The 25,773-nt window shown below is 40.4% G+C and overlaps 1 protein-coding gene and 1 long non-coding RNA gene across 10 annotated transcripts in view; one reads left to right on the plus strand and one right to left on the minus strand.

Annotated features, from left to right (window-relative positions):
• Positions 1–25,773, minus strand: part of LOC117411431 (tyrosine-protein kinase JAK1-like) — a 29,676-nt gene that overhangs the window by 933 nt on the left and 2,970 nt on the right. For 5 of the 9 annotated variants that reach the window (XM_034019007.3, XM_034018999.3, XM_034018971.3 and 2 more), the window contains 22 exons: positions 23,325–23,533; positions 21,663–21,786; positions 16,037–16,187; positions 14,963–15,126; positions 14,159–14,504; positions 13,050–13,235; positions 11,718–11,875; positions 10,742–10,856; positions 10,175–10,385; positions 8,913–9,031; positions 8,284–8,433; positions 7,765–7,852; positions 7,443–7,570; positions 7,039–7,174; positions 6,704–6,855; positions 6,042–6,192; positions 4,674–4,768; positions 4,388–4,580; positions 3,900–4,024; positions 3,242–3,414; positions 1,771–1,888; positions 42–152 (listed from right to left, as the gene is read on the minus strand). In XM_034019007.3, the coding sequence (XP_033874898.1) occupies positions 42–152; positions 1,771–1,888; positions 3,242–3,414; positions 3,900–4,024; positions 4,388–4,580; positions 4,674–4,768; positions 6,042–6,192; positions 6,704–6,855; positions 7,039–7,174; positions 7,443–7,570; positions 7,765–7,852; positions 8,284–8,433; positions 8,913–9,031; positions 10,175–10,385; positions 10,742–10,856; positions 11,718–11,875; positions 13,050–13,235; positions 14,159–14,504; positions 14,963–15,126; positions 16,037–16,187; positions 21,663–21,786; positions 23,325–23,505 (3,375 nt within the window). In that variant the 5' untranslated portion in view covers positions 23,506–23,533. Of the gene's footprint in view, positions 1–41; positions 153–1,770; positions 1,889–1,924; positions 2,205–3,241; positions 3,415–3,899; positions 4,025–4,387; positions 4,581–4,673; positions 4,769–6,041; positions 6,193–6,703; positions 6,856–7,038; positions 7,175–7,442; positions 7,571–7,764; positions 7,853–8,283; positions 8,434–8,912; positions 9,032–10,174; positions 10,386–10,741; positions 10,857–11,717; positions 11,876–13,049; positions 13,236–14,158; positions 14,505–14,962; positions 15,127–16,036; positions 16,188–21,662; positions 21,787–23,324; positions 23,534–25,773 lie in introns of those variants that run through there. The other 4 variants (XM_034019016.3, XM_059031507.1, XM_034018991.3 and 1 more) reach the window with 2 other exon arrangements.
• On the plus strand, positions 1,629–1,889 carry LOC131738115 (uncharacterized). Its single transcript, XR_009329636.1, has 2 exons — positions 1,629–1,699; positions 1,746–1,889. It is a non-coding gene; the product is annotated as an uncharacterized LOC131738115 (long non-coding RNA).

Genomic DNA, 25,773 nt, shown 5'->3' on the forward strand with positions numbered 1-25,773 from the left:
GTACTGAACAGTATGGCAGGACAATGACATTCTGATCATACCTCTTCTGGACAGTTCGCGGGACACGGCAGCCGTTGGCCATCCTCTAGCACTCTCACAAGCCTAGTAACAGTCATCTGACCTTGAGTTGGACCAATCATTTTCAAAAACATCTGCAAATCATAAGAAATAGAAAATGAAAAGATGAAACATTATATTGTTTAAGCATCATTAGGGGGGCATTTTGATTTCTTGTAGTATTCAGATCTGGATTATTTGAAACAAAACCAAAAAAAGGCATATTAAACAATCTTGGTGTCACAGAGCCTGTTCAGTACTCCTCTTGAATTACCTATTGTTACCTTCGTGCTATTGCGGATCTGTGAAACCCAGTGTGAGGATGCTATGAAGTGTTATAATCGGCACAGCCAATGCTAAGTGGTTCTGTTTCTGGGGGGGCATTGTGCTCAGGTATAGATCATTAAGTGGTTCTGTCCCAGGGGGCATTGTGCTCAGGTATAGATCATTAAGTGGTTCTGTTTCTGGGGGGGCATTGTGCTCAGGTATAGATCATTAAGTGGTTCTGTTTCTGGGGGGGCATTGTGCTCAGGTATAGATCATTAAGTGGTTCTGTTTCTGGGGGGGCATTGTGCTCAGGTATAGATCATTGAGTGGTTCTGTTTCTGGGGGGGCATTGTGCTCAGGTATAGATAATTAAGTGGTTCTGTCCCAGGGGGCATTGTGCTCAGGTATAGATCATTAAGTGGTTCTGTTTCTGGGGGGGCATTGTGCTCAGGTATAGATCATTAAGTGGTTCTGTTTCTGGGGGGGTATTGTGCTCAGGTATAGATAATTAAGTGGTTCTGTTCCAGGGGGCATTGTGCTCAGGTATAGATAATTAAGTGGTTCTGTCCCAGGGGGCATTGTGCTCAGGTATAGATCATTAAGTGGTTCTGTTTCTGGGGGGGCATTGTGCTCAGGTATAGATCATTAAGTGGTTCTGTTTCTGGGGGGGCATTGTGCTCAGGTATAGATCATTGAGTGGTTCTGTTTCTGGGGGGGCATTGTGCTCAGGTATAGATCATTAAGTGGTTCTGTTTCTGGGGGGGCATTGTGCTCAGGTATAGATAATTAAGTGGTTCTGTTCCAGGGGGCATTGTGCTCAGGTATAGATAATTAAGTGGTTCTGTCCCAGGGGGCATTGTGCTCAGGTATAGATCATTAAGTGGTTCTGTTTCTGGGGGGGCATTGTGCTCAGGTATAGATCATTAAGTGGTTCTGTTTCTGGGGGGGCATTGTGCTCAGGTATAGATCATTGAGTGGTTCTGTTTCTGGGGGGGCATTGTGCTCAGGTATAGATAATTAAGTGGTTCTGTTCCAGGGGGCATTGTGCTCGGGTATAGATAATTAAGTGGTTCTGTCCCAGGGGGCATTGTGCTCAGGTATAGATCATTAAGTGGTTCTGTTTCTGGGGGGGCATTGTGCTCAGGTATAGATCATGAAGTGGTTCTGTTTCTGGGGGGGCATTGTGCTCAGGTATAGATAATTAAGTGGTTCTGTTCCAGGGGGCATTGTGCTCAGGTATAGATCATTAAGTGGTTCTGTTTCTGGGGGGGCATTGTGCTCAGGTATAGATAATTAAGTGGTTCTGTCCCAGGGGGCATTGTGCTCAGGTATAGATCATTAAGTGGTTCTGTTTCTGGGGGGGCATTGTGCTCAGGTATAGATCATTAAGTGGTTCTGTTTCTGGGGGGTATTGTGCTCAGGTATAGATAATTAAGGGTTGTTTACCGCCATTGGGCTGCACTCAGATGCACAGTAGGTTAGCAGCTCATACATGGTAACTCCAAATGACCAAACATCTGAAGCAATGTAAAACTTGCACTGAAGCAAACATTCTGGGGCGTACCTTTAAAAGAGACAAAACGACAAAACAAAAAGATTATCAAGGACCTAGAATGGAGGCTAAATTAGATCACTGGTGAGGTTTTTATCCCCCACCCCACACCCCACACGTGTGTTCTAGAAAAATATCTTGCATGTCTCCCAACAGTGTATGCTGTATACTGTATTAGCCTGGAGGGGAAATGCAGGACTTAGTGAAGTTAAAGTGAGGCAAATGGACATGGAAATTGTACCAGTAAGGAGAATTCCACTTTTCTGTTCCAGGACCTTTGAGATATTTACACACTTTATCATAGGGGGGTGGAGACCACAGCAAACGCCTGGATAGAAGAATGTGAACCAAAACTCATTTCAACATGTTCTCATAAAAGCTTGCTAATGGCACAATGACCCTGATGTTTAAAGCAGCGAGACTCTTATCCCTCTGCTGACCTCCCAGATGACTTGCATCACTTCTGCTGGAAAACCCCTCTGGGGAAACCTTTCCACACAGCTGCTGCAGAAATCTTCTGATCAGCTGCTCCCATACAGTAAGTTGGCAGCCTTTGTCTCCTGGGCTACTCTCCTGCTGTTAACGTGTAGGTACGTGTTTACCCTACAGTGACTCATTCACTACCTGAAATGCTAGCTTTCCTTATAAACACGTGGGTGTTCATTTCCCCCCCGACACGCATTCCTTTCTGTGAGTAATTATTCACACACCTGACTTTCCCCTTGTACCATAAGGGCACTGAAATTGCAGCCCAAAACTGTTCACAAATAGCCTGGAGTGAGGCCTCTGCTGTCATACTGCCAACCACTGACTCGGGAAGCCAAAACGTTAATCGTCATTAGTATTCATTTAGATGCAAAACCAAACTGTACTTTGAAAAAATAATCTGTCAAGTGTGACAGGATGAGCTACAATTTCCATTGAAAGACATTTTGGGCCATCATGTTAACAGGAATATACGACAGATACAAAGCTTGTGTGACTACAACACACACTGCAGGTTTACCCCTTGAAGATCCTGATCTCTTTAGTCATACAGAGTCAACCTGAAGTGAGTAAGACTTAAAACAAATTATACATTTAACCAGAAAGCTTTTAACATACAAACTATCAAGATTAAAATCTATACAATGAATTGCACTTGTGGATCACTGTTTTAGGCAGGATTTACTTAGCTCTGCTTCTTTAGATACAATGGTTGTTGCATCTATGATTTTGAATTAACTCTTTTTTATTATTCTCTTTGAGTAAAGTAGTTAAAACAAAACAAAAAAGTGATGTGCTTATTAGTCTGCCCAATATAAAAGGATGGAACTGATAAGAATTGTATCACTACTGCAGTGGCATTACATGACCAAGGCTTACCAGAAAACAGGGCTGTCCAGATCGTCCTTCACAGTGTAGTACTCCTTGTTGGTCTGAATGGTTTTCGTCAAACCAAAATCTCCGATCTTCACTATGTTTTCATTTTCAACAAGGACGTTGCGAGCAGCCAGGTCCCGGTGAACATACTTGAGAGATCCCAGGTAATCCATCCCCTAGAAAACAAGGCCAGCAATAAACTCAGCTGCATACATCTTCCTATGTATTTTTTTTTTCTTTCAAATATACGAAAGTGTACTGTTTACCTAATGTGTCATGTCTTAAATGCAAAACCAACATATATTACAGCAGGGGTTCCAACTTTTTTTTTTTTTTTTTTAACCTGAGGCCCACCTGTTCAGCTGATAGTAAAATAATCTAGAAATCCCAGCCCTACAACCACAGCCTTGTGAAGGACAGAATGGATACAAACAAAAAAGACAATCTGTGTCATAGATGAACAGAGCAGAGACCCATTTGCCATGTGTAACCAGTCTGATTTATCACTCCTATAAATGGCTCAGGATGTACGATAAAAATATCAAAACAATCATGACCGTGTTTAAAAAAAAAAAGACCGGTAAAGGTTGACAACAGGTAGCGAGTTTGTTGTAAATGCTACAGTACAGGCCTGTGTCAACAATACTGTAGATGAACTTACCTGACATATCTGGACACCATACTTGAGCTGCTGCTTTAAGTTTATTTTGTGCTTGTTTCGGGGCAGGTATTCCTTTAGGCTGCCAGAGGGAAGGTACTCCATTATCAACGTTATTCCTCTTCCTCCTAAATCAGAAACAAATTACTGCTGTCATCCAATTGTACCCTTAACCAGATGTGTTCGGTGACCTTTAGGAATAGATCCGAAATCTGTCACTTGTGAAATCTCCAATGTTCACGGCCTTTAGCACATTTTTAACCCAAGCAGACGCCAACATTCAAAATAATGAGCTAGAATTGCTCCATAAAGGACAGGTGGATAATGTTCCCCACCGGGTGACCGCAGACAACCTTAAGCACATGTTCATTTGAACAATTTCACCAGGTTTCAATGGTGTCATGTGTTAAAAGAAGGTTGTGGCCCAGGCATTACATGTAAAGTAGACTACTAAACTGGCTACCAGCTCTAGTACTATTCAGTTTAATGACCTTCTTCTGTGCAGATCCCTTTGTACTTCACAATGTTTTCGTGGTAGAGGTTCTTCAAGATGTCGATCTCTCTGCGGAGGTCTGCCCTGTGCTCGTCGTTGCTCTCGGGTTTCAGTGACTTCACAGCCACCAGCTCCCCAGTCCTGTCTCCCTCTGGGTCGTACCTACACAGCTCCACCTTCCCAAAGTGACCCTGACGACACACAGTCAACAACAGTGAATAACCCTGCCTGCTTAAACTGCTCATGACAAATGCATTCAGGAAAAGCAGAACGCTTCCATTTACCTCCCCCAGATCTCTTATCCTCTTAAGAAACCTCTTCTCAAAAACTGTGGGGTCAACTTCAGTCTTGGGCACGATGCCAGAAACAATGTCGGGATCTGTCAATTAGATCAAATTAGATTAAAAGACAACCAAGTAAACATTAGGACTAACATTAAAACGTTTCCCTGAAGCAATACACCAGTGCAGTGTGTCTATTTAGCAGTGCATACGATAGCCACAGGGGGCGAGGATGTAGGTTGCTTTAGGATGAAGGAGGGTGGGGGGTGGTGGTCAAGTGGCCATCGTGGAGTTGAGTGAAAGTTTCACAGATACTGTAGGTGAATTGACACAGAGCAGTCTGACACAAGTAATTCAACACAGGAAACAAATTGTCTACACAGTTTCTTATCTCCCTCACCGACTGCCTGTTCAACACAACACTAATGGGTCTGATCTTGGTGAAACAAACAGGAAAGGTTTAAATAAAATGAGAGGGTCCATACAAAATGAAAGAGAGTAAACCAATTATGCAGGTTATTAGAAATGCAGTAGTGGGAAGGGGCTTCACATACGTGAACATTTATTTATTTGAATTGTGCCATTTCACCACAAACGCCCCTTATACCAGAGTAAAAGCACAGTTAATGCATGGTAAAGAATAGCGAGGGATGGTACAGCATATTAATAAACATGGCATACCAGGGTAAACTATAGTAAATGCATGATAAAGAATAGCGAGAGATGGTACAGCTTGACAAAGGTACTTTACCTAGATTGCGCCAGTAAAAACCCAACTGTATAAATAGGGAATTGTATGCAAAAATAATATAATATCTTGTAACAATTGTAAGTTGCCCTGGATAAGGGCGTCTGCTAAGAAATACATAATAATAATAATAATAATAATAATAATAATAATAATAAACATGGCATACCAGGGCAAACTATAGTAAATGCATGGTAAAACTGCTAAAATATGGGGCGGGGGGCAACAACTTCTGTGTTTCATGTCATTGTTGCATTCTTAATTTGAGTCTATTCCATTGCTCTGAACTTAGCAGATGCACCTGACCCTCAAGCAGACCTTAGCGGAGTGCACAATGCAAGCACAGGCTACAAATGGTGTGAGGCTCGCACTCTGTGCTCACTGCCAAACCTCAGCCTAACCTAACCAGATTAATAATGTAAATGTGTCTGATGAAATACAGCACAGCAGAACTTTTCTAAGCTTCCAATCCCCATCAGTTTTAATAGCATCTTAAGGAACACTGTTATACACAGCGCCAAAGCTCACTTAGCCAATGAAAATACTGTTTCATCAGCTTCCACCGATCTGTGCCCTCATGTAACTCCCAATCAAAACTGTGCGTTTGAGGCAACACTGCTTACTCTGCTCCTCCAGCTTGTTGATGTCTCTCATGATGGCTCGGAAGAAGGGCCTCTTTTTGGGGTCGTAGTTCATGCACTGTTTCATGAGGTCAGCCAGCTCCTTGCAGTCCGGGGTAGCCAGCACACAGTGTGCTGTGTAAAACCTCTCCTTCTGCCAAGGGAACAGAAGAACACAGTTGGAAATCAGCCAGGCCAATGGAACAAGCCTTTTCCTCCTGTAACCGGGGGAGCCTTCATATCAATCCTTATTAGTTTTAAGACAGCGATTGAATGTAATAGTTGTCCAGGGATTCTAGTTCTGATAATTACCATATGATCAGAGGAGAACATTGATTTTTAAAAGCATTTGAACAATGAAAGAGTTCGTGGGGCAAAAACATTCCAAATCTTTTCCACTGGGAATTGCTCTATGTAGATTTCTTCTGTCATCTAGTGGATTGAGATCACAGGCAAATTACTCCCCCCCTCCACCCCCCTAGAGAAAAGCAGTTATAAACAGAATGAAAACAAAGACCGTACTGTCTGGTAACATCTTGAGACCAAACATACTGGCATCATACAAAACATAAAACACACAAATCTAAATCGGAGGTGTTTTACTAAATGAAATTGCACATCATTATAATGCTGTCATGAATTACTTTTCAGTAGACACTATTTACCTCTGTCAATTTCTTATCTTTGAGTGGCACCTCCCCGTTATAGCAGATCTCCCACAGCGTTGTTCCAAAACTCCACTTGTCTGCAGCAACACTGAGGCTCTCTGCGTTTTCAACACACTCTGGGGCAATCCATGGAATCCTCTCCACACATTCTGGAAACATAATATAAACAGTAGTCAGCAGGAAATGGACGGAACTTCAATGCAGGATCTAAACATTTCAACACGTGAATTTCATAGAATGCACCGGTTATGAACCAAGCGCCGCTAAGGATTATTTTCTTAGCGTTGTGTTTTAAAGCAGCCTCAGCCTCCTGTGTTTGTACGTATTCATACCTTCTCTGGTTAGAACAGTAATGGGAATCCCTGGGTCGCTCAGCTTGATAAAGGGGCCTCCTTCATTATCAAGCCCTTCCCTGGCCAGTAAGATATTCTTCGTGCACACATTTCCGTGGACCAACTTCTTGTCCTCCTGAAATAAGAACCAGTTTGTACAGTACTGTGCCACTCTTACACAATTCCAACAATTCCACCCCTCACCCATGCACCTGTATTATTAGCAATGCTTAGCTGTAGAAAAAAATCTGTTCAGAAGAAACATTTTACTTAACCCCTTTTCGTTTAATATATGGCAAGGTTTGAAAGAGCCTAATTGTGATTGCCGAGATTCTGCAATATCAACAATTCCATGAACACAACGCATTGATTTTTTTAGATATATTAAAAATACCCTTGCTTACCAGGTAGCTCAGAGCACTAGCTAGCTGTTTAGCAACTTGAAATTTCCATGCAGTTGTGAGAAGTTCACTCTTCCGATGCATAAAGAGATCTAGGGGACCCAACTGGACAAGTTCTTCAACCATGATATCTGCAGAACAACAAGAAACAATCAATATATAAATTATTACACAACAGTAGCTTTTATTCTCATTATTTGACCTACACAATCATTCACCAAATTACTTAAAAATTCAATTCTCAACTGCCTTTAACAAACACACTCATATTTAAGGTACGGTTGCAATTTCTTCTCTCTCATTTCTCAAGCTAAAGTGAACTTACTTTCCAAGTCTCTGACACAGACTCCATGCAGAAGTACGATGTGCTTATGGGAAACCTGTCTCATCATGCTAGCCGTTTCAAAGAAAGCCTAAAAAAATGAGAAAAAAAGGAATGAAACCTTAACAGTAATATTCACTGAACAGCATCTTTTCCAGTGTCTAAATAAACAAACATATTCGGTCCATAATACTATCTATTGCTCCAAAACTTCATGACTTACACAGCTTTACAGCAAAGCACTGCAGTACCCGCTGTCAGCTATACTGCTCAGATCTGATGATTATTCAATATAAAATGTACTGTTCAACACCACTGTAGTACACATGAAATACCTAAAAGTGTATACAAATCTACTACTACTACCTAGGAGCTACCAGCAGGTACTGACCTGGTCATTACAAGAAACATGACGATTTTCACTGTGCACTTATATGATGTGTGTGTGACAGGTGAAAAGGGTATGTCACACAGACATGTTCTATACACTTCACATATGTGTTCCTGCACTATAGATCTTACCAGTGAAATGTCTCTGTGACTAGAACCCAGCACCTTGAGGACCACTTTAACCTCTTTTCCAGTGTAAAAGCCGTCACTGTCTTCCTCGTTCTTGTAGTTCAGGATTCCAGCATAAATATTCGTTCTGGTTCCTCGACCGAGATGTTCCTCCTTCAGAGACAGACAGATAAATATAAAAGTTAAATAATTATTAAAAAAAAAAAAAAAGCTGTGACATATACCTGCTCATTTAAAATACTGCATGTCACAGGAGTTGATTTTCAAGAGCATTGCATTTTTATTCTGAATAATAGATTCTTGTCAATTTTGCTACATGTTGTTTAAATGGAAAATGAGAAAGAAGAAAATGACCCCCCGATCCATACCGCCCCCTTCAACCATCTTGATTTCCCCCCCCTCGCTTTAACATGAAGGACTGAGGATCTAAACCCTGATACTGATGTGATGCAGTCATTTGAAACTTCCTTGCATCAGATGGCTTGTATCATATAGATTACATCAAATGGATAGATATACACAGAAGGAAGGTGATGTATAGGGTGTTGTAATCAATATTCAAAAGACAATTAGAGATTGAAATACAGCAAGAACCATTATATTGCAGCTTGTGCTTTCGACACAATAAGCACCTGAATGATCTCCTCCTTGCGGATTCTATGGAAGCTCAGCTGGCTCAGGTTGTAGTTATTGGCAGTCTGCTGGGAGTCCAGGGCTCTGTTCTTCATTACCACCAGCAGGTTGGAGATTTCTGCAACAGAGAGCAATAGAGTGCGTGTTTAAAAGCTTCAGATAATTCAAATCTTAAAAAACACTCAACTGCAATTCCTTTTTTAAATTTTAAGGGATGATTACCTGCAAACTGTTTGTTTTTCCTTTGTTGTTTTAAGCTAATTTTAATAACTTGTTCAAAAGCTCTACATTTAAAGAATGGATGTGTGGGTGTATGTGGGACAGAGAAGCGTGTGTTAAAAGGTGTGCTTGTGGCTTGTAATGTGTGGGCTTCTAGTTGGGAGAACGCAACCTATAGCTGCACCTGTAAAACTGAAATAGTTTATTTTATTTACATGCATGTCCAGTAAAACTGATCATGTAAAAAAAAAAAAGTTATTTGCTGAGTTTATCTACAAGCACCTAATGCACTTTCAAATCATTATGTTGCATGTTAAAACAGCTGTAGTGACTGAGCTGGGTGACATTACTCCCGTAACCGGAAACCACATTTACTACTCTCTTCCTGCCTTACGAAGACACAGCAGCGCAGAAAAATATAAACATTGAAGCTGTGAACATATAACAAGCACACACACACACACACAAAGGCAAACTAGTCCAAGCAATTGGGGCTATACTTCTAAACAAGTGTCTCAAGCAGACATGCACAGCCTGCTCAGAAGTTAACCACACAAACAAGATAAAGGTCACTCGGCAAGTAAGTGCTGATAGCGGATATCCTCAGTGGTGTGCAGAAACAGAACACATGCCACAGACCTTGTTCTGCTTGTTATTAATGTGAGCCATGTTGGGGGGGGGGGGGGGGGGGGGGGTTGGGTGGGGTGTTTTAACCCTTAATAAAAAGACCTGATCAGCCATTTACAATCTGCCTGATGGCTCAGCGTGGTCAGAAACTGCCTCCGCGGGCTGCTCTGTAGACCTGACAGATGTTGTATTTGCCTGCCGATTCATATGTTAAATCTACCCGCATTTTCATTATGTAAAGTCTCCTGGCCCAACTGTAACCAATGGAGTGGCTACACAAAGCTCAGCTGTGTGTGCCTTTGGTTATTTACATACATTTCCTTTCTATTTGCTTTTCATATTGTTCTAGGTTTAGAGTTTTGGTGCTCTCCACTGGTCAGACTTTGTTGACTCATTGCCTGCAGATTGCAGTTACCTCTGGGCTGTGGTGGACAGCACCTTCTCAGCTGGAAGCTGACACTGTCCGTCCTGAGGATCTGTCCTGATAGGTGCTCCATGAGGTCTTTCAGGCTCTGGTAGCAGGTCTCTGTCCCACACAGCTTGAACCCCTTATCTGAAACTTCCAGCTGAAAGTGCTTGTACTGCTTGTTTTGTTTTAATCTGCCGTTTGGGTCAGAAACATCATTCTAAAAAATAAATAAAATAAATAAATAAAATTTAAAAAAGGAGAAAAACACTTACAGGGTATCTGGAACTGTACCTGGATTTTCAATCTCTTTTTAGGCTTTGTGTTGTTATATGCAATGATATCAGCAATTAACAAGGTTCATGGAATTCAGTGATACATGTCAGTACAGGTGGTTTTGGGGTCATGTACTTTACCAAACAGGTATTATTAGTTCATGCATATCTACTGCCATAAAAAAATAAGTGTGAAGTTAACTCATAAGAAGCGTGCTGTGTTAAGATTTAAGGAACCCAGTCCCCATTGGAGGTGCGGTAATAGACTGTGATAATGGACCAAGTGAAATAGCTGCTGTACCTCACTGCAAGCCACGGTCATCAGAATGTTGTTGTAATCAGTGCAGCTCCAGCGCAGGACATACATGCCGTCTTCATTCCCTTCCAGTTTCAGTTTGTGAATCGCATAGTCAGTGCTGAAATGAGCAGAACGGCAGAGTCAGAGCTGAAACGAGCAGAACGGCAGAGCCAGCGCTGAAACGAGCAGAACAGCAGAGCCAGCGCTGAAACGAGCAGAACGACAGAGCCAGCGTTGAAACGAGCAGAACGGCAGAGCCAGCGCTGAAACGAGCAGAACGGCAGAGCCAGCGCGGAAACGAGCAGAACGACAGAGCCAGCGCTGAAACAAGCAGAACGACAGAGCCAGCGCTGAAACAAGCAGAACGACAGAGCCAGCGCTGAAACGAGCAGAACGGCAGAGCCAGCGCTGAAACGAGCAGAACGGCAGAGCCAGCGCTGAAACAAGCAGAACAACAGAGCCAGCGCTGAAACGAGCAGAACAGCAGAGCCAGCGCTGAAACGAGCAGAACAGAGCCAGCGCTGAAACGAGCAGAACAGCAGAGCCAGCGCTGAAACGAGCAGAACGGCAGAGCCAGCGCTGAAACGAGCAGAACGGCAGAGCCAGCGCTGAAACGAGCAGAACAGCAGAGCCAGCGCTGAAACGAGCAGAACAGAGCCAGCGCTGAAACGAGCAGAACAGCAGAGCCAGCGCTGAAACGAGCAGAACGGCAGAGCCAGCGCTGAAACAAGCAGAACGACAGAGCCAGCGCTGAAACGAGCAGAACGGCAGAGCCAGCGCTGAAACGAGCAGAACGGCAGAGCCAGCGCTGAAACGAGCAGAACGGCAGAGCCAGCGCTGAAACAAGCAGAACAACAGAGCCAGCGCTGAAACGAGCAGAACGGCAGAGTCAGGGGTGTAAATGTAACAGCTTATTTTGCATGACTGAAGTTATGCTTACACTTGTTGTGTTAAGAGAGTAAAACACTGTGTAACTAACCAGATAGGCCCATGGCAGCTATTCTGAAGATTGAGGACCACTGACGGCGGGGCCACGTCTGTGCAGAGGTAGTGGTGAGCATCGACAGTGAGCCTGAAATAGCCATCGACCAGCGCGACGAAGGACAGCGCTTCATCACGGAATGCCAGCTCCAGCTCCTGCAGGGGAGGGAGGAGATGACATCACCGTTAAGGTAGGGGGGAGACCCTGGCATGTTGGAACAGCTCCTGGTTTCTGGTTCACATGCAAATTATAATACAAGCCTTCCAGAAACACAACTGGTATTTCTCTGCGATCAAAGTTTGGTTAAACACTTGACAATTAGTAAAACATAGCATTAACAATCTTCAATATACAACACACTGCCTGAATCTAATAGGTTTTAGAAAAGTGTCGTGGACTGTATCCCGGGATTCAATATGTAGTGTAGATAAACACAAGGCACATGTTACATGTTCTTTAACTCTTGGAACAAGCCAGATGCAGCACCAATCGTTTTCATTTGTAACAGGTCAGATTACAGTGGTGTGGACCAACGGAAAACGCTGAACTCTTGACAAGAAACTGTTACTTTTCACTTCCTGTTGGCAAAACAAGAACTACAGATTTATTTTTGTATTACTGTATTACCTACATGCTAAAGTGTGAGTGTAGAGTTTCAGATCTGTCATTTCCAGATCTCTCAGTGAACAAACATCAAAGCTGTTCAATGTTGTTTTTCTGGGTGGGGGGGTGTACAGTGGAGTGAAACGGTCTTTATGAACACACTTTAAGCAACTGTTTAACCCATTAAGTACAAAATACATTTTCCTTTGAATAAACCTGAATGTAAGCGGTATTTATGTAATTTGATACATTACATTTAGACGTAACTTTTGCATTTAACAAAACTTGAATAAGTTATCATAACAATATAGTTAAAGAGAAAATATAAATAACAGGTGGATGCCAGTTAAAAATGTTCCAAAAACTAAAGTAGCCTGCCCTCATATGAGGACAATGGTCCATAATGGGTTAAGCATTTACACAAGTGTACTTTCGATACCTTTTTGGGGTTACCAACATTCTTTAAGCTACACAAATTCTGAAGAAAAAAAAAAATCCTGTGCAACATTCATCCATCATGTTTCATGTCTGAAAGCCAAATGCAAGGGTCATCTTTGAACATAAATATTTTAATGCAATATATATCTATATCTATATACTATGCATTTTCCAGGCTTTAACTAACCTGGTTTTTACCACAGAATCCTCTACCATGCTTGCCTCACCTGTGCTGTATTAAATTATCTGTTAACCACTGCACTGCAGTATTTATTTCCATTCTCCTACCATCTTTTTGTTGTCTTGTTTGTAAATGGTGACAGTGGCCTCCTTGATGACAATGTGAGTGATCTCATAAAAATCAGAGAAGAGGGTCCAGCCTTCGTTCACAAGGTCTTTATTTTTGTCTTTTTTATTTCTACTTTCCATCTTATTCTTCCTGGATTTATTCTTCTCCTTCGCAATCGTAACAGTCTGTTTGGAAAGGAAAAAAAACAAAAACAAAAATATTCATATAAGTGTACAGAAAGTATACTTACTTCATATTTTTATATTCAGGCTGGAATTTATTTTCTTACCACGTTGACATTTCTAAGAGGAAACATCCACATCATTTGTTTTTCAGCATACAAGATTCTAAGCAGAATTTCCCCTCCCAATTTTGGGGTTACTGTGCTACTATCAGTACTACATACCAAGACAAGTAGCATTGTCATTATAGATGCACTGAGCTCACACAGAGTGAGCTAGTGAGGAGTCTAAACAGGTCACAGTTCAGAGACAGGAAATGAAAGATCTGCCTGGATAGGTACATTTGAAACGAGTTGGCATGATGTTACGTCTCTTCTAATGTATAGTTTCATACATGGCACTCTTTACCAACAAGGCAGACAACAAGGCAGCCAACAGACATCATGCACAGAAAACAAATGTGTCAATTACATCTGACATTTGTTTCTCTATAGAGTCTTATTTTTCCTCCACCAATTAAAAAATAAAACATTATCCGTTTGAATTTTGAAACAACATTGAACAACATGAAAAAACAAACCGTGCTAGTTTTTACTGCCACTGGGGTCACTTCAACTGTGCTAAACACCGGGGGATGCAAATGCATCAATATATTCCATTAAGGCTATCAGGATGGGTTTTCCACTTTCCCTTACGTTGTGTTAAAGTACACCTTCGTTAAGTTAAATAGTCTGGTTTAAAAGGATGCGCACTATAAAAATAAATGTAACTTTGGAGTCAAATGTAAACATGAAACAACTGGAATTATAGAAAGCGTGATTGCAGCATCATTTTTTGACTCACGCCTAATCATGACAGTGATTACAATGTAAAACATGGCCAAACAGTGCCAACACTGGACTTGTAGTGAAGTCTAATGTACATACATTGAGTGGCTTGAACCTCCACTGTATTCCCACATTGCCAGCCACCTGCACTTCACGCAGAGGAAGGTCCGCCCCTCCGAAGTGCTCTGAAAGGGACTTCTCGTTCTCTGCACAGATCTGCAGCATGGAGGTCTCGTAGATTTCAGAGCCGAAGTGCTTGGTCAGGGTCTCCAGGGTGGACAGGTACTTCACTTTGAGGTCGTGCATCGACACGTTGCTGTCCGAGATGGTCTTGTTACTGAACTCCTTCAGGAAACTCTTGAACACGTTGTTTATTCTGATGCGAGTCAAGAAGTTCCGCTGCTTGATGGTCTTGTTCAGAGTTTCAGGGATGTATCGTTTATAACTAAGAGAGAGAGGGAGGGAGGGAAATCTCTCCGTTATTGCGGTTTTACCTCCAAGCTAATGCTTCAGCTCTCTCTGTTTAAATATGCTGCCACCAAAAGCTCTGCTTGCAAGTAACACACCACTGTTTGGATCTGGGTAAGAGCAAATGCACACTTGATTGTAGAATGCTATCCTTTGCAAGTTGTAAATAATATAGATTGATGTGCCTTCCATTAAAACAGTATTCCAAAATGTCATAACACATTATAAATGTGCTCATTTTAAAAGGTACTCTATGAATAAGGTACCTGAGCAACAATTGTATTCTCTCTCTCTCTCTTCTTCAATGTCAGCTAGTATATCTATGAAGCAATGCTGTTGTAAAAAATATATAACAAATATTGAATCTTCCCTGTCATTCTTTAATACTGGCTATGACAGAAAGATCTAGTATTCATAACGAAATACAATTTGAACCTGATTTCTCCAGCAAGCCCTGGCAGGGGTATCATCTTCTGGATGGCGTGGTGAGATATTGCCAGCACTGCCATGCCAAGGCACTCGTTCTCAATCTCGTGAACCTCCTGGTCAGTCCGAGGGCTGCGTACAGGGGCGAGACTCCTAACGAAATCATACTGCCCCTGAAAGACAAAACAATACCCTAGTGAACGGTCAAAGTGATACAACAGGGTATGGAATTGTAAAACCACTGCATTCCAAACAGCAAGATTTTCACAACGTCAACTTATTTCAATTTTGTTTTTTTCCCCCCCACAAATGCCATAATGATCTTTCCTATACTAGATTAAACTCCCCATTTTAAAAATGAAAGCTCCTTCACTTTGTAGAAATGTGCTGAATGTATGCATTTTGGCACATCAGAGTGCACAAAATAGACTAGCAACATAGTGCTTAATGTGTCATACTGTACTGAAGAAACTGAAGTTTATTTCATGCTGCATGTTGTTCACCAACACCAACATTTCCAAAACAAATTCAGCCAGCATGTGCAAGGAAATACTTAAAAGACACAACAAAATGATAAGCTTAGATAGGAGCACGATTCACAGAACACACAGACGCACACTATCAAACCATGTTGTGTACCCCAGCTAGGAAATTCCCACCGCACTTTCACTTAGATCCCACTGGTGTAAGCTTTCCAAAACAGGGAGGATTAAAGAGGAGGGTTGCATTATGATTGAATAGGAAAAATCCCCTCTCCCCACGAGAATGTTTCCAGCCTCCCTTCACTTTGGGGTTTTTTACATGTGCATTTTAAAAAACTGATTGCAAATTTGCCATTAGAAATATTTTCTATCTGACACTAGTGCATCCAGCAAAGATGGAGGCAGTTCAAAACAGATTTTTAATAACTTTTAATCTTCAGAGCAACGATTCTTACATGCTGTACTGGAGGTTTTTGTCATGCAAAAAAAAAAAACGGATTATACATAGTAAATGACTTTAGGTCATTCCTTCCTGGGAAACCACATTTTCATTTGATAAGGCATCTGCAAACATTCTGCAGTCTGTTGTGTTTGTGTTTACCTGTGCAAACAAGTATTCCAATGATGAGGCATCAAGGAGGGGAGTGCCTTCTGGAGTTTGCTGTGGACCGTAGCCATTCTGTTTATTCAAAGAGTGCCTCCACACAGGAGACTCGTTCTCGTTAGTCCCGTGCCAGTTTGTAAAGTAATACCTGTGAAAGAAATGGTTTTCCTATCAGCATCAATCCAACGCAATCCATCTAATGCCAAGATGACTGAAGAGGTTTTTGAAGTTGTTGCTTAGGGATAATAAGCATTTGCGGTTTGTTTAAACAGGAAACATTTCTTGTCTCTCATTAGTGTTAATAACATTATTGGTCACCCTTTTACTCAGCTAACAATCTGCTGGCTCTCACTGCTGCATCCTGGTACTGTACTCTTGCTGCAGTTCACATGGTCTGATTGCTGTAGATCATTTTGACTTGATTTAAACTACAACACATGAAGTGATTGGGAACCAGAATGCAACTTTTCATCTATGGCATTTAATACAAAGAATATATTTGTCTATTAAATTACATTGTTCGCTATATTATTTATTTACTAGCAGATGCCCTTATCCAGGGCGACTTACAATTGTTACAAGATATCACATTATTTTTACATACAATTACCCATTTATACATTTATACAGTTGGGTTTTTTTACTGGAGCAATGTAGATAAAGTACCTTGCTCAAGGGTACAGCAACTGTGTCCCCCCCACCTGGGATTGAACCAATGACCCTCCGGTCAAGAGTCCAGAGCCCTAACCACTACTCCACACTGCTCCACACTGCTGTGGTATAAAACCACAGCTACATTTAGACATTACATTTTGCATATTGGAAGTACTGCTAGACAAGTCTGGCAAAGGCTTTTGTTTTTGTTTCATCATTTCATTTCAAAATGTGGGGAATGTACTGAACGTAGGTATTTAACATAGTCAAAAATCATTTAAATACACTCAGCATTAAGTAGTAGAATTGTAACAAGACCCATTGAGGTAACATCATTTGAAAAATGGCAGTTCAGAAAGGGAAGGGGGTATAACCCTCAGTGAACCCGGTCTCATTTGCAGAGTGCTGCCAGGGTTAGATGCAGCAAAACCAATACAAAAAACACACCAATTACATCCTAAAACATTTACAAAAGATGATTAATGCTCCTTGATCATCAGATTTCAATGTATTTGGAATTTAGCCTGATCATTCTCATACCAGGAAACAGTGAAAGAGGAGGTGATTAAAGGAGTGCTATTACCAAGCTTTTAAAATCCAACTGGTTACTTTTTTAGATCATCATTAAGGAAACGATTTTGGCAAATGTTTTTTTGTACATTTCACGGGCCACCAAATAATGTAGGTTTAGCTACATCAACATACACAAGACCTTTTAGTACACCAAAACCAATAATATGAAGACTATTGCTTTTGACTGCTGGCAAGTTTAAATTTCTTTTTTAATACTGTGATGCAGGCTTTCACACCGGCTGCGTAGCGAAGCAGACGGGGGCCGGAAATAAAAGGTGGTCCTACTTCTCTGTGCGCGTCTGGCGTAAATGTACATACACTACCGGTCAAAAGTTTTAGAACACCTCCATTTTTCCAGTTTTTATTGAAATTTACACAGTTTAATGTCTCAATGTACTCTGAAATTAAAGCATAGAACAAATAAACAATTGGAGATAAAAAAGAAATCATGGAATCGTTTTGTTTAACAAAATTTAATCTAAATTTTTTACTCAAAGTAGCCACCTTTTGCAGATATAACAGCCGAACACACTCGTGGCACTCTATCTACAATGGAAATCAAATATTGTTCGGAAAGTTCTTCCCAACACTGTTGCAGAAGTTCCCACAAATGTGTTGCACTTGTAGGTTGCTTTGCTTTCACCCTTCTGTCCAGTTCATCCCAAACCAGCTCGATGGGGTTTAAGTCTGGAGACTGTGCTGGCCATTCCATGATTTGAAGCCTACCGTCTTGTTCTTTTCTTCTAAGGTAGTTCTGACATAGCCTGGAGGTATGTTTTGGGTCATTATCTTGCTGTAGGATGAACCCCTGACCAACTAGGCGTATACCAGAGGGTATTGCATGGCGCTGCAAAATGCTGTGGTAGCAGTTTTGGTTCAGGGTGCCACTCACTCTGTGCAAGTCGCCGACTCTGGATCCAGCAAAAGAGCCCCAGACCATCACGCTTCCTCCTCCATGTTTGACAGTTGGTGTCACACACCGAGAAACCATCCTTTCACCTACTTGACGGCATACAAAAACCCTGCGTGATGAACCGAAGATTTCAAATTTTGATTCATCGGTCCACAAGACCTTCTTCCAGTCTTCAGTAGTCCACTGGTGGTGCTTCATGGCCCAGGCAAGCCTCTTTTTTTATTTTGCCATCTTAGCAATGGCTTTCTTACTGCCACTCGACCTGTCAAACCTGCAGCTCGAAGTCTTCTCTTCACAGTTGAAACTGAGACTTGCTTACTTCGACCAGTGTTAAGCTGTGCTTGAAGCTGTTGACCTGTGAGCCGCCTATCACGCAAGCTGTTAACTCTCAGAAACTTGTCTTCTGATTCTGTTGGGCTTTGGGTCTGCCAGACCTCTTCCTGTCAGAGTTTCCTCCAGTTTCCAAGTGCCTTTTGATGGTGTAGGAAACTGTACTCACTGACACCTTGGCTTTCTTTGCAATTTCTCTAAAGGAAAGACCTACACTTTTAAGGGTTATAATGGTCTGTCTGTCTTCCTTTGTTAATTGCCTTTTACTCGCCATTATGAGAGCAATATACTACTTCCTGCAGTACAATACTGTCCAAATAATGCTTAACAGGGTGTAGTAACACAGTCTGTTCCAACACTGCTTTTATACAGACAGAGGGTTTGTAAGTAATCAACAAAAGTTGGGACACCTGTAGGAATTGTTAGCATCAACTTTCAATGCTTAATTTACTTCCATTGCTGCAGAACAGCTGTAAGTTGTTAACCCATTACTTGTTCCCTGAAAAAGGCCTTTTTGTATAACTCTGAAATGTACATTACTTTTCAGTTTTTGGAACCTAAACTTTTTTTTTAACTTCTGGCAGTTTACCGCTTACCTTTGTACCATTTCAGGTTATTCACTGGACTTAAATTTCAATGAAAACTGGAAAAATGGGGGTGTTCTAAAACTTTTGACTGGTAGTGTATATACACAAAATCAACATGTCAAATAATTGTTTTTATTACTGAGTTCAAAATGAAACAGTACATAAATATTTTTCAATAATAAGAACGGGACATTTAAATTGGTTGTTTCTAAGTAGCCTACAGAGCACTCCCCCTTTAAAAAAAAAAACAGAGTTGAAAAGTCATCGCACAGGCACCACCGTGTCCTAGAAGCGGGGCATCACAAGATCAAAGAAGAAGAAAAAAAGACAGATAAACCTCTCGTTTTAGCTACAGTTTGCAGGAAATAAAAAAATATGTTCAACGGCAGTCTGAAGTATTTTGTTTAGCAATGTTTAATTTTAGAGAAACTGGGTATTTATTTTCAACAGACTACTTGGGTACACTACATTGTATGAAAAAAAGTTTAAAGAAATAACATGCAATATTAATTAATATTTTTTGAAGATGTAAGCCCAATTTTTTGTTTATAAAAAATAACTAACAAGCGCTGTATGTATGTATGTGAGTTTACAGTGCCATACAATGTGTGTTCATTTACATGCTCGCTCAGCTACACAATACAAATCTCATTCACTGACCTACACAGCTCACGTAAATGCTGCACTATTACACAACCAAACAATTTACAGGTACTCGCAGATTTGTATTTTCAGTGCATAACATACTGCATTTTTAAACAAAATAAAGGAAGTGCCTAGCCAAATGTGTTTTTACATCCATTTCCAAGATTCCATTGACTTTTGTTCAAATTCACGATTTCCGTGACAAAATTGTATCCCAAATCATCATCATCACTGCTTCCTTTTTCTTGTGTTGAAACTATTTGGTTGTCAGTGAAACGACATGTCAACTTAAAGCACTGGCGGCTTTAAGCCCAGAAATAACTACCGAAGAACAAGGCTTGTTTCGACAAGCAGTTATAAGCTTCATTAACTATGAGCAGCAATGATGCTATGTTGCAGGCCTCTGCCTATTCATTCGCCATAGTACCAGTCAGGGATTTCAACACTTGTACAATAGTTCAGCAAACACGTCATATGGGGTTCAGCATTCTCAGAACGACACACAATGTCGAAATGCATCACGGATGTGCAAGCGTCTATTCTGCACTGATCCTGATTCATCAGAGGAGAATGCAGAACCAAGATAAGCAAGATACGCTACACAAGAAACACAAACAGTGCAAATGTCAAAAAAGCATAGAAACCATTTGTTGCACATTGGTCATTTTCATTACTTTTTTTGTTAAAAAATTAAACCAGGGTAAAAAGTTATTTCCCAATTTGGCATTGCTTCAGTGCTGAGTGACACAATAAATGCAATATTCAGCTGCTGTGTTTACATGATGCTTCTACTCTGAACTCTGTAAGAATATTGTGGTTTCAATTACAAAACCCCCTATGCCTAAACACTGTGAAGAAGCTACAACCAAATACTACCAAAATCCATTTGAAGTGGCTAAGTGCTTTGGTTGCTGCAGAGTTAATTCCACTAAACGGTGAGCGGAGTTTTACACAAGCACAGTAAGCAGTTAATTGAATAAACTTTCAAGTTTTAACCAAGGATTCAATTTTAACGGTGACGCCTGTGACGTAACAGCAGTTTTTAAAAACGTACCAGATGACAATACAAAACAACAGCTGTGATAAATACATCTGATGGGTTTGGGGGATTTGTATGCATATGCAGTACATTATGTGTAGCTGGACAAGGACAAAAAAATGTTTTGTACAAGAAACGGAATCTAGTTACATACATAAAATAGCTTTTGCCATTTAAAAAATGCTTGGGAATTTCAGAGTTAATACAAATTCTCTACCATCAACTAGGTGCTCAAAGATTATGCAGCCTCTGCAAGTAAACAGGAAGTTGCAAATTCAGGAAAAGGTTTATTTTTTCTGCCACAAGAAAACATATTTTTTTAGTGCACGTTTACCACAAAACGTGTATGGGACTCGGCAGTTAAATATCAAGCTGTTAAATATACAAACAATACAAACCTCTTCGAGAATTCAATAGTAGGAATTGCAATGAATTATTCTGAATTGCAAACAAAAATTGAATGAAGTCAGCAGCAATCAGTTCAAAGAAAATGTTTAAGTTAACATGTATTCTTCTTTGACATGTATCAGGACATCAGGACCTTTCCCGTGTGAATCGACCGTGTCAGTGTTATGTTAGAATTGATACAGCATTTCCATAAAAATTTAACTGTTTCCAGGAAGGGAACGAATTACATTTCTTCGCCTTACCAGTTTTTAGCAACAAGTGCAAAGTCAAAGGCAAATTTTACAACAGGAAAATAAAAATGTAATTAACATAATAAAACAAGCCAGAAACAACTTAGTTACAACTAGAAACAGAAACTGTGGAGAGCAATGCCTTGTTAGTTTTATGCTGTTAAAATAGTTTATTCCTTTCAGAACTCTTGACTTGCACTTGTTTCTACACGGGTACCTTGACCACTTCCAGATTCACACTTACCTCATCCGGTAATGCAACTTGATGGCTGTGTTCTCGTCAACTTCAAATGTGTGATTTGGTGGATACCAAATGTTCCTGCCCTCATCATAGAGCGCAAACAGGTTGTGACAAAGTGGTGAAATATCTGTTACAGAAAGAACAAATACGTTAGCATAACTTTGTGGAAAACAATAATAGCATGTTTCTGATGACAAAATGTAGTGTTATGCATGTGAGAAAAACATTCCCCATGTGAGTGACCTCAAAACATACACTGTATCACATAGTGTACTTGCGTGCAAGATTGAACTGGCAATACTGATATTTCAGGATCTGCATGTCTCTGTCTCTCTCAAGTACAGTCAACACTTTTTACTTACTAAGTGGCAGGCCAATTTACAGTAAACAACCAGATCTAGGGAAAAACAGACAGTGGAGTTGGAAAAAACTCTTCAATGGCAACTTATGTACACTGGTGTCAGCTTTTTAGAAGTGGAAATGACCTTGGCAACGTAACTTTTGTCAGTGGCGTTCTGTATGGACCCTGGAAGGCCTAACAGATTTAAAAAAAAAAATCTGTTGAACAAAATGCTTTCCAACTGTATTACGGCAGAAAAAAATGAATTTAGTTGGTTTCAGTACAGCTGCAGTCCCTGTCTCTGCAGTGTTGAATCCCATCTGGTCATTTTGTTTAAATTCTGAGGACACGCAACCCCCCGCATCGACCTCCAACCCTCCTCACACGGCTTCATCTGAACTGAAGGTGTAACACAGCCTCCCTGTCCCACAACTACATGGATAACCTGCTAGCAAGTCTACTGCAATACAACTCCCCATTTAAAGAAATGCACAGTGTTAACACTGACTGTGCAAAAGAATTGGCGAATAGAATAAAAATAAGAACATTCCCCCTGTGCCAGCTTGTCCATCAAGACTGTCTCCTGGGTTTCCTGGAATTAAAATGTTTGCAGAACACCAGCACAGGACTGGACAGCACAACTCAAGCAGGTCCAGACTGCAGAAGTGTGTCAAGCAGCAGCAGTGGCCCAAATCACAAAACCCTCAACACTTAAACCACTGAAATAAGACCCAGCAGAGATGGGAATGAGACTCCTGTTGCCTAGCAGTTTCATCCATTCCAGGTTTTAATACAAGCTTGATTAGCTACAGTGTATATGTACTGTTACAAGTTCAGATGTGTCTTATTAAACTCATAGTAAAACCAGGATTGGATCAAACTGCCATGCAATGCTAATCTTATTTCCATCTCTGCCCAGGAAGCTATGTATTCTGGGATATTATAATGCACATACTGCAACTGAGCAGCCTTAAAAAACCATAGTATACTATACAGAGCACTATAAATTGAGTATTCCGTACAGAACACACAACTGAGAACCTGTGTATAACACTCTAGACTCTAGAGTCAAACTTAGGGCAGGTCTGGGAGGGAACATCTTTCACACACCAGGCAGCAGGTGTGGCTCTGCCTTTTTATCAACACATATTTGAAAGGTGAAACAATTGTTCTAAAGTGTAAACTGTGATCTGGGGTACAAGAACTAAAAGGTGTTAGTTCTGCCAGAGGTTATCAGAAACCGGTCCAGCCCCACGGAGTTACGCAACTTAAAGAAACATCATCCTGTCATTTTTAAACCTGAAAGTAATGCACAAGGTACATACTGCATTTCTTGGCACCATCTGTACACAGATCTTCTGTTCTGTAGTCTCCTTTGAAAAACTCCAATGGACTGACGTCTGGGAGGTAAAAGTGGATTTCCAGTCCTTTTGGAAAGACAGGAATTTGGCCTTCAGTCCTTCTTGAGTATTTCATCTTGATACACAATGCCCTGCCAAGTTCCATCACAGAGGTCTGTTATAGTCAGATCCTACTGAGAAAAAAAAAAAAAAAAAATTTAAAACATTTCTAAAGGAAATGGCGGCACAGCAGCTCTTTCCCCTCTTGCCAGAAAACATTTTGACAATAAAACAATAACACTACAGAACCCATAACTAGGATATTTGCATGCGCAAAGTATCTATTTTGTGCATGCAAATATCACTGCCAACAATAATGAACTGGATGAGGCTGCATTGTTGCAAACACGTTTAGTAACAAGAAAAAAATCTAACTTTTTTAGGACTTAAACTTGGGAACACCCATCCAATCTGACATTTCATGGGTAGTGTGCTGGATCAAAACAAGGGTCTACTGCACAAAGCCCCGCCCCCCACCCCGAGGCATAACATTACTGGAATGGCATCTCTGATAGAATAGTATGTTAACAAACATTATATTTATTTATTTTATATATATATATATATATATATATATATATATATATATATATATATATAAGCTCAAAGAGCCAGCTGCCCAACGTTTCGATATGTTGTACATATCTTTCTCAAGGGAGCCTGTGTTTGAATCAAAACATTGGAGGTATTTATAGGTTTTTGACGACATGACAACTACTTGTTATTGTTTACATTCAAATCCATGATTTATTCTTACATGATGTAATGGTGTTCTATATATTGTGACATCATTTTTACTTCTATCTTTAAATCTGTATTAATTCTAATTAACACTACTTTATATAAACTTATATTTTTATTATATCATGCAATGCTGGCTCTGAGGATCAGTCTAGATTTGGCCTCCCCAGCGCATCAGCATGCACAGCTTTTGAATGAATTTTGTTTATTTATTTAAATGTTATATATTTATTGAAGTTAATTAAACTCATTCTTTTCTGTTGAGTCCCGCTGGCATAATCGTGTTCAGTCTATTTATCCATTTACTTTCTTTTATTCTTCTATATGTTGCATTGTCTAATTTGAGCTGTTCTAATACTACAAACTTTACATCATTTATGTCATGTCCCTGACTGGTGAAGTGCTGTACTATTGGTTCATTCATTTTTTTATTTCTAATTAATGAAAGGTGGTTCTGAATTCTTTTATATAAAGTAGTTCCAGTCTCTCGTGTTACAGTGGTTCAGTTTGCCTTTTGGGACAGGCCACTACTTGATTGCAATACCCTTTAAAGTGCTATTTTTAGACACATTGTTAGACACTTTACAGCATACAGCAATGTAAGTTTGGAAAAAAAAAAAAATGACTCAGTGCTTCTGGTAAATTTCTACATCAAACACATTCTACTTAATGTCACAGAGAGTTGCTCATCGCTTCTGGGTGCACATAGACTCAAATACAAAATGTATCAGTGCTCTAGAGAAACACGATTTCTGAATTCATTTTTTGTGTTTTTATTGGGGTAAATGATCACTTCCTTTTAGAAAGCTAAAATGTATTTTACTGAAAAAAGTACACTGTGGTTAAGTATTATAAAACCACAAATAATGACTGTTTTCAGATCTTACTTGCTTTTTCTGTGCACACAATTAAAGGCAGGCATTCGTTATGAGTTTGCTGACTATACAGACAGATTTGTATCATTCATGCGCACACCCTTCCTGTGAGTGTATGAGATAATTTCACTGCCACAACAACAAACAGAAACTAAGAGCGAATTCAGAAGACCCTACCAGGTACGGGTTTCAAAAACTTTTGATTTTGTAACTCATTGGCGGTTGTCCATCAGCGGGAGGTTGGGATGAAGGTTCGATGAGAGTCCACAACCACAAGTAGCAGGATCAATCCTATACACATACAGGCATTGTGCACACTATCTGTACATGGACAACATGCAGCAACAAAACACACGTCCACCATTTACTCCCAACTCTCTCTCTCCCTCCCTCCCTCTCACCAGAATCTCGCATGACCTTTAGTCTCACAAACGAGACACTATCATGTCTTAAAGGCACAGCACTCAAAACATAATTGTCACAAGTTGCCAATATATTTCTTCTACAGTATTTACTGTAGTGAATAAGGCCATCTAAAACTGTATTATTATTATTCAGATTTCCTATGCATGTCACGAAACTACGTAGTTTCCGCACGTTCTCTATGGTTACAGAGAAGTCCTCCCTGTTGAGAAGTATTTTTGATGTGGTCAACGATAGTAATTTTGTTTGTAACGTTCTACAATTAGATACCCAAGCAAACCAAATTAGATCGCCATCTCGCATATTGGTTGCATTTTTAATAGACAATATAGGAC

The sequence above is a fragment of the Acipenser ruthenus genome, chromosome 10 (assembly GCF_902713425.1).
Source record: "Acipenser ruthenus chromosome 10, fAciRut3.2 maternal haplotype, whole genome shotgun sequence".
In the NCBI taxonomy this organism is placed as follows: domain Eukaryota; kingdom Metazoa; phylum Chordata; class Actinopteri; order Acipenseriformes; family Acipenseridae; genus Acipenser; species Acipenser ruthenus.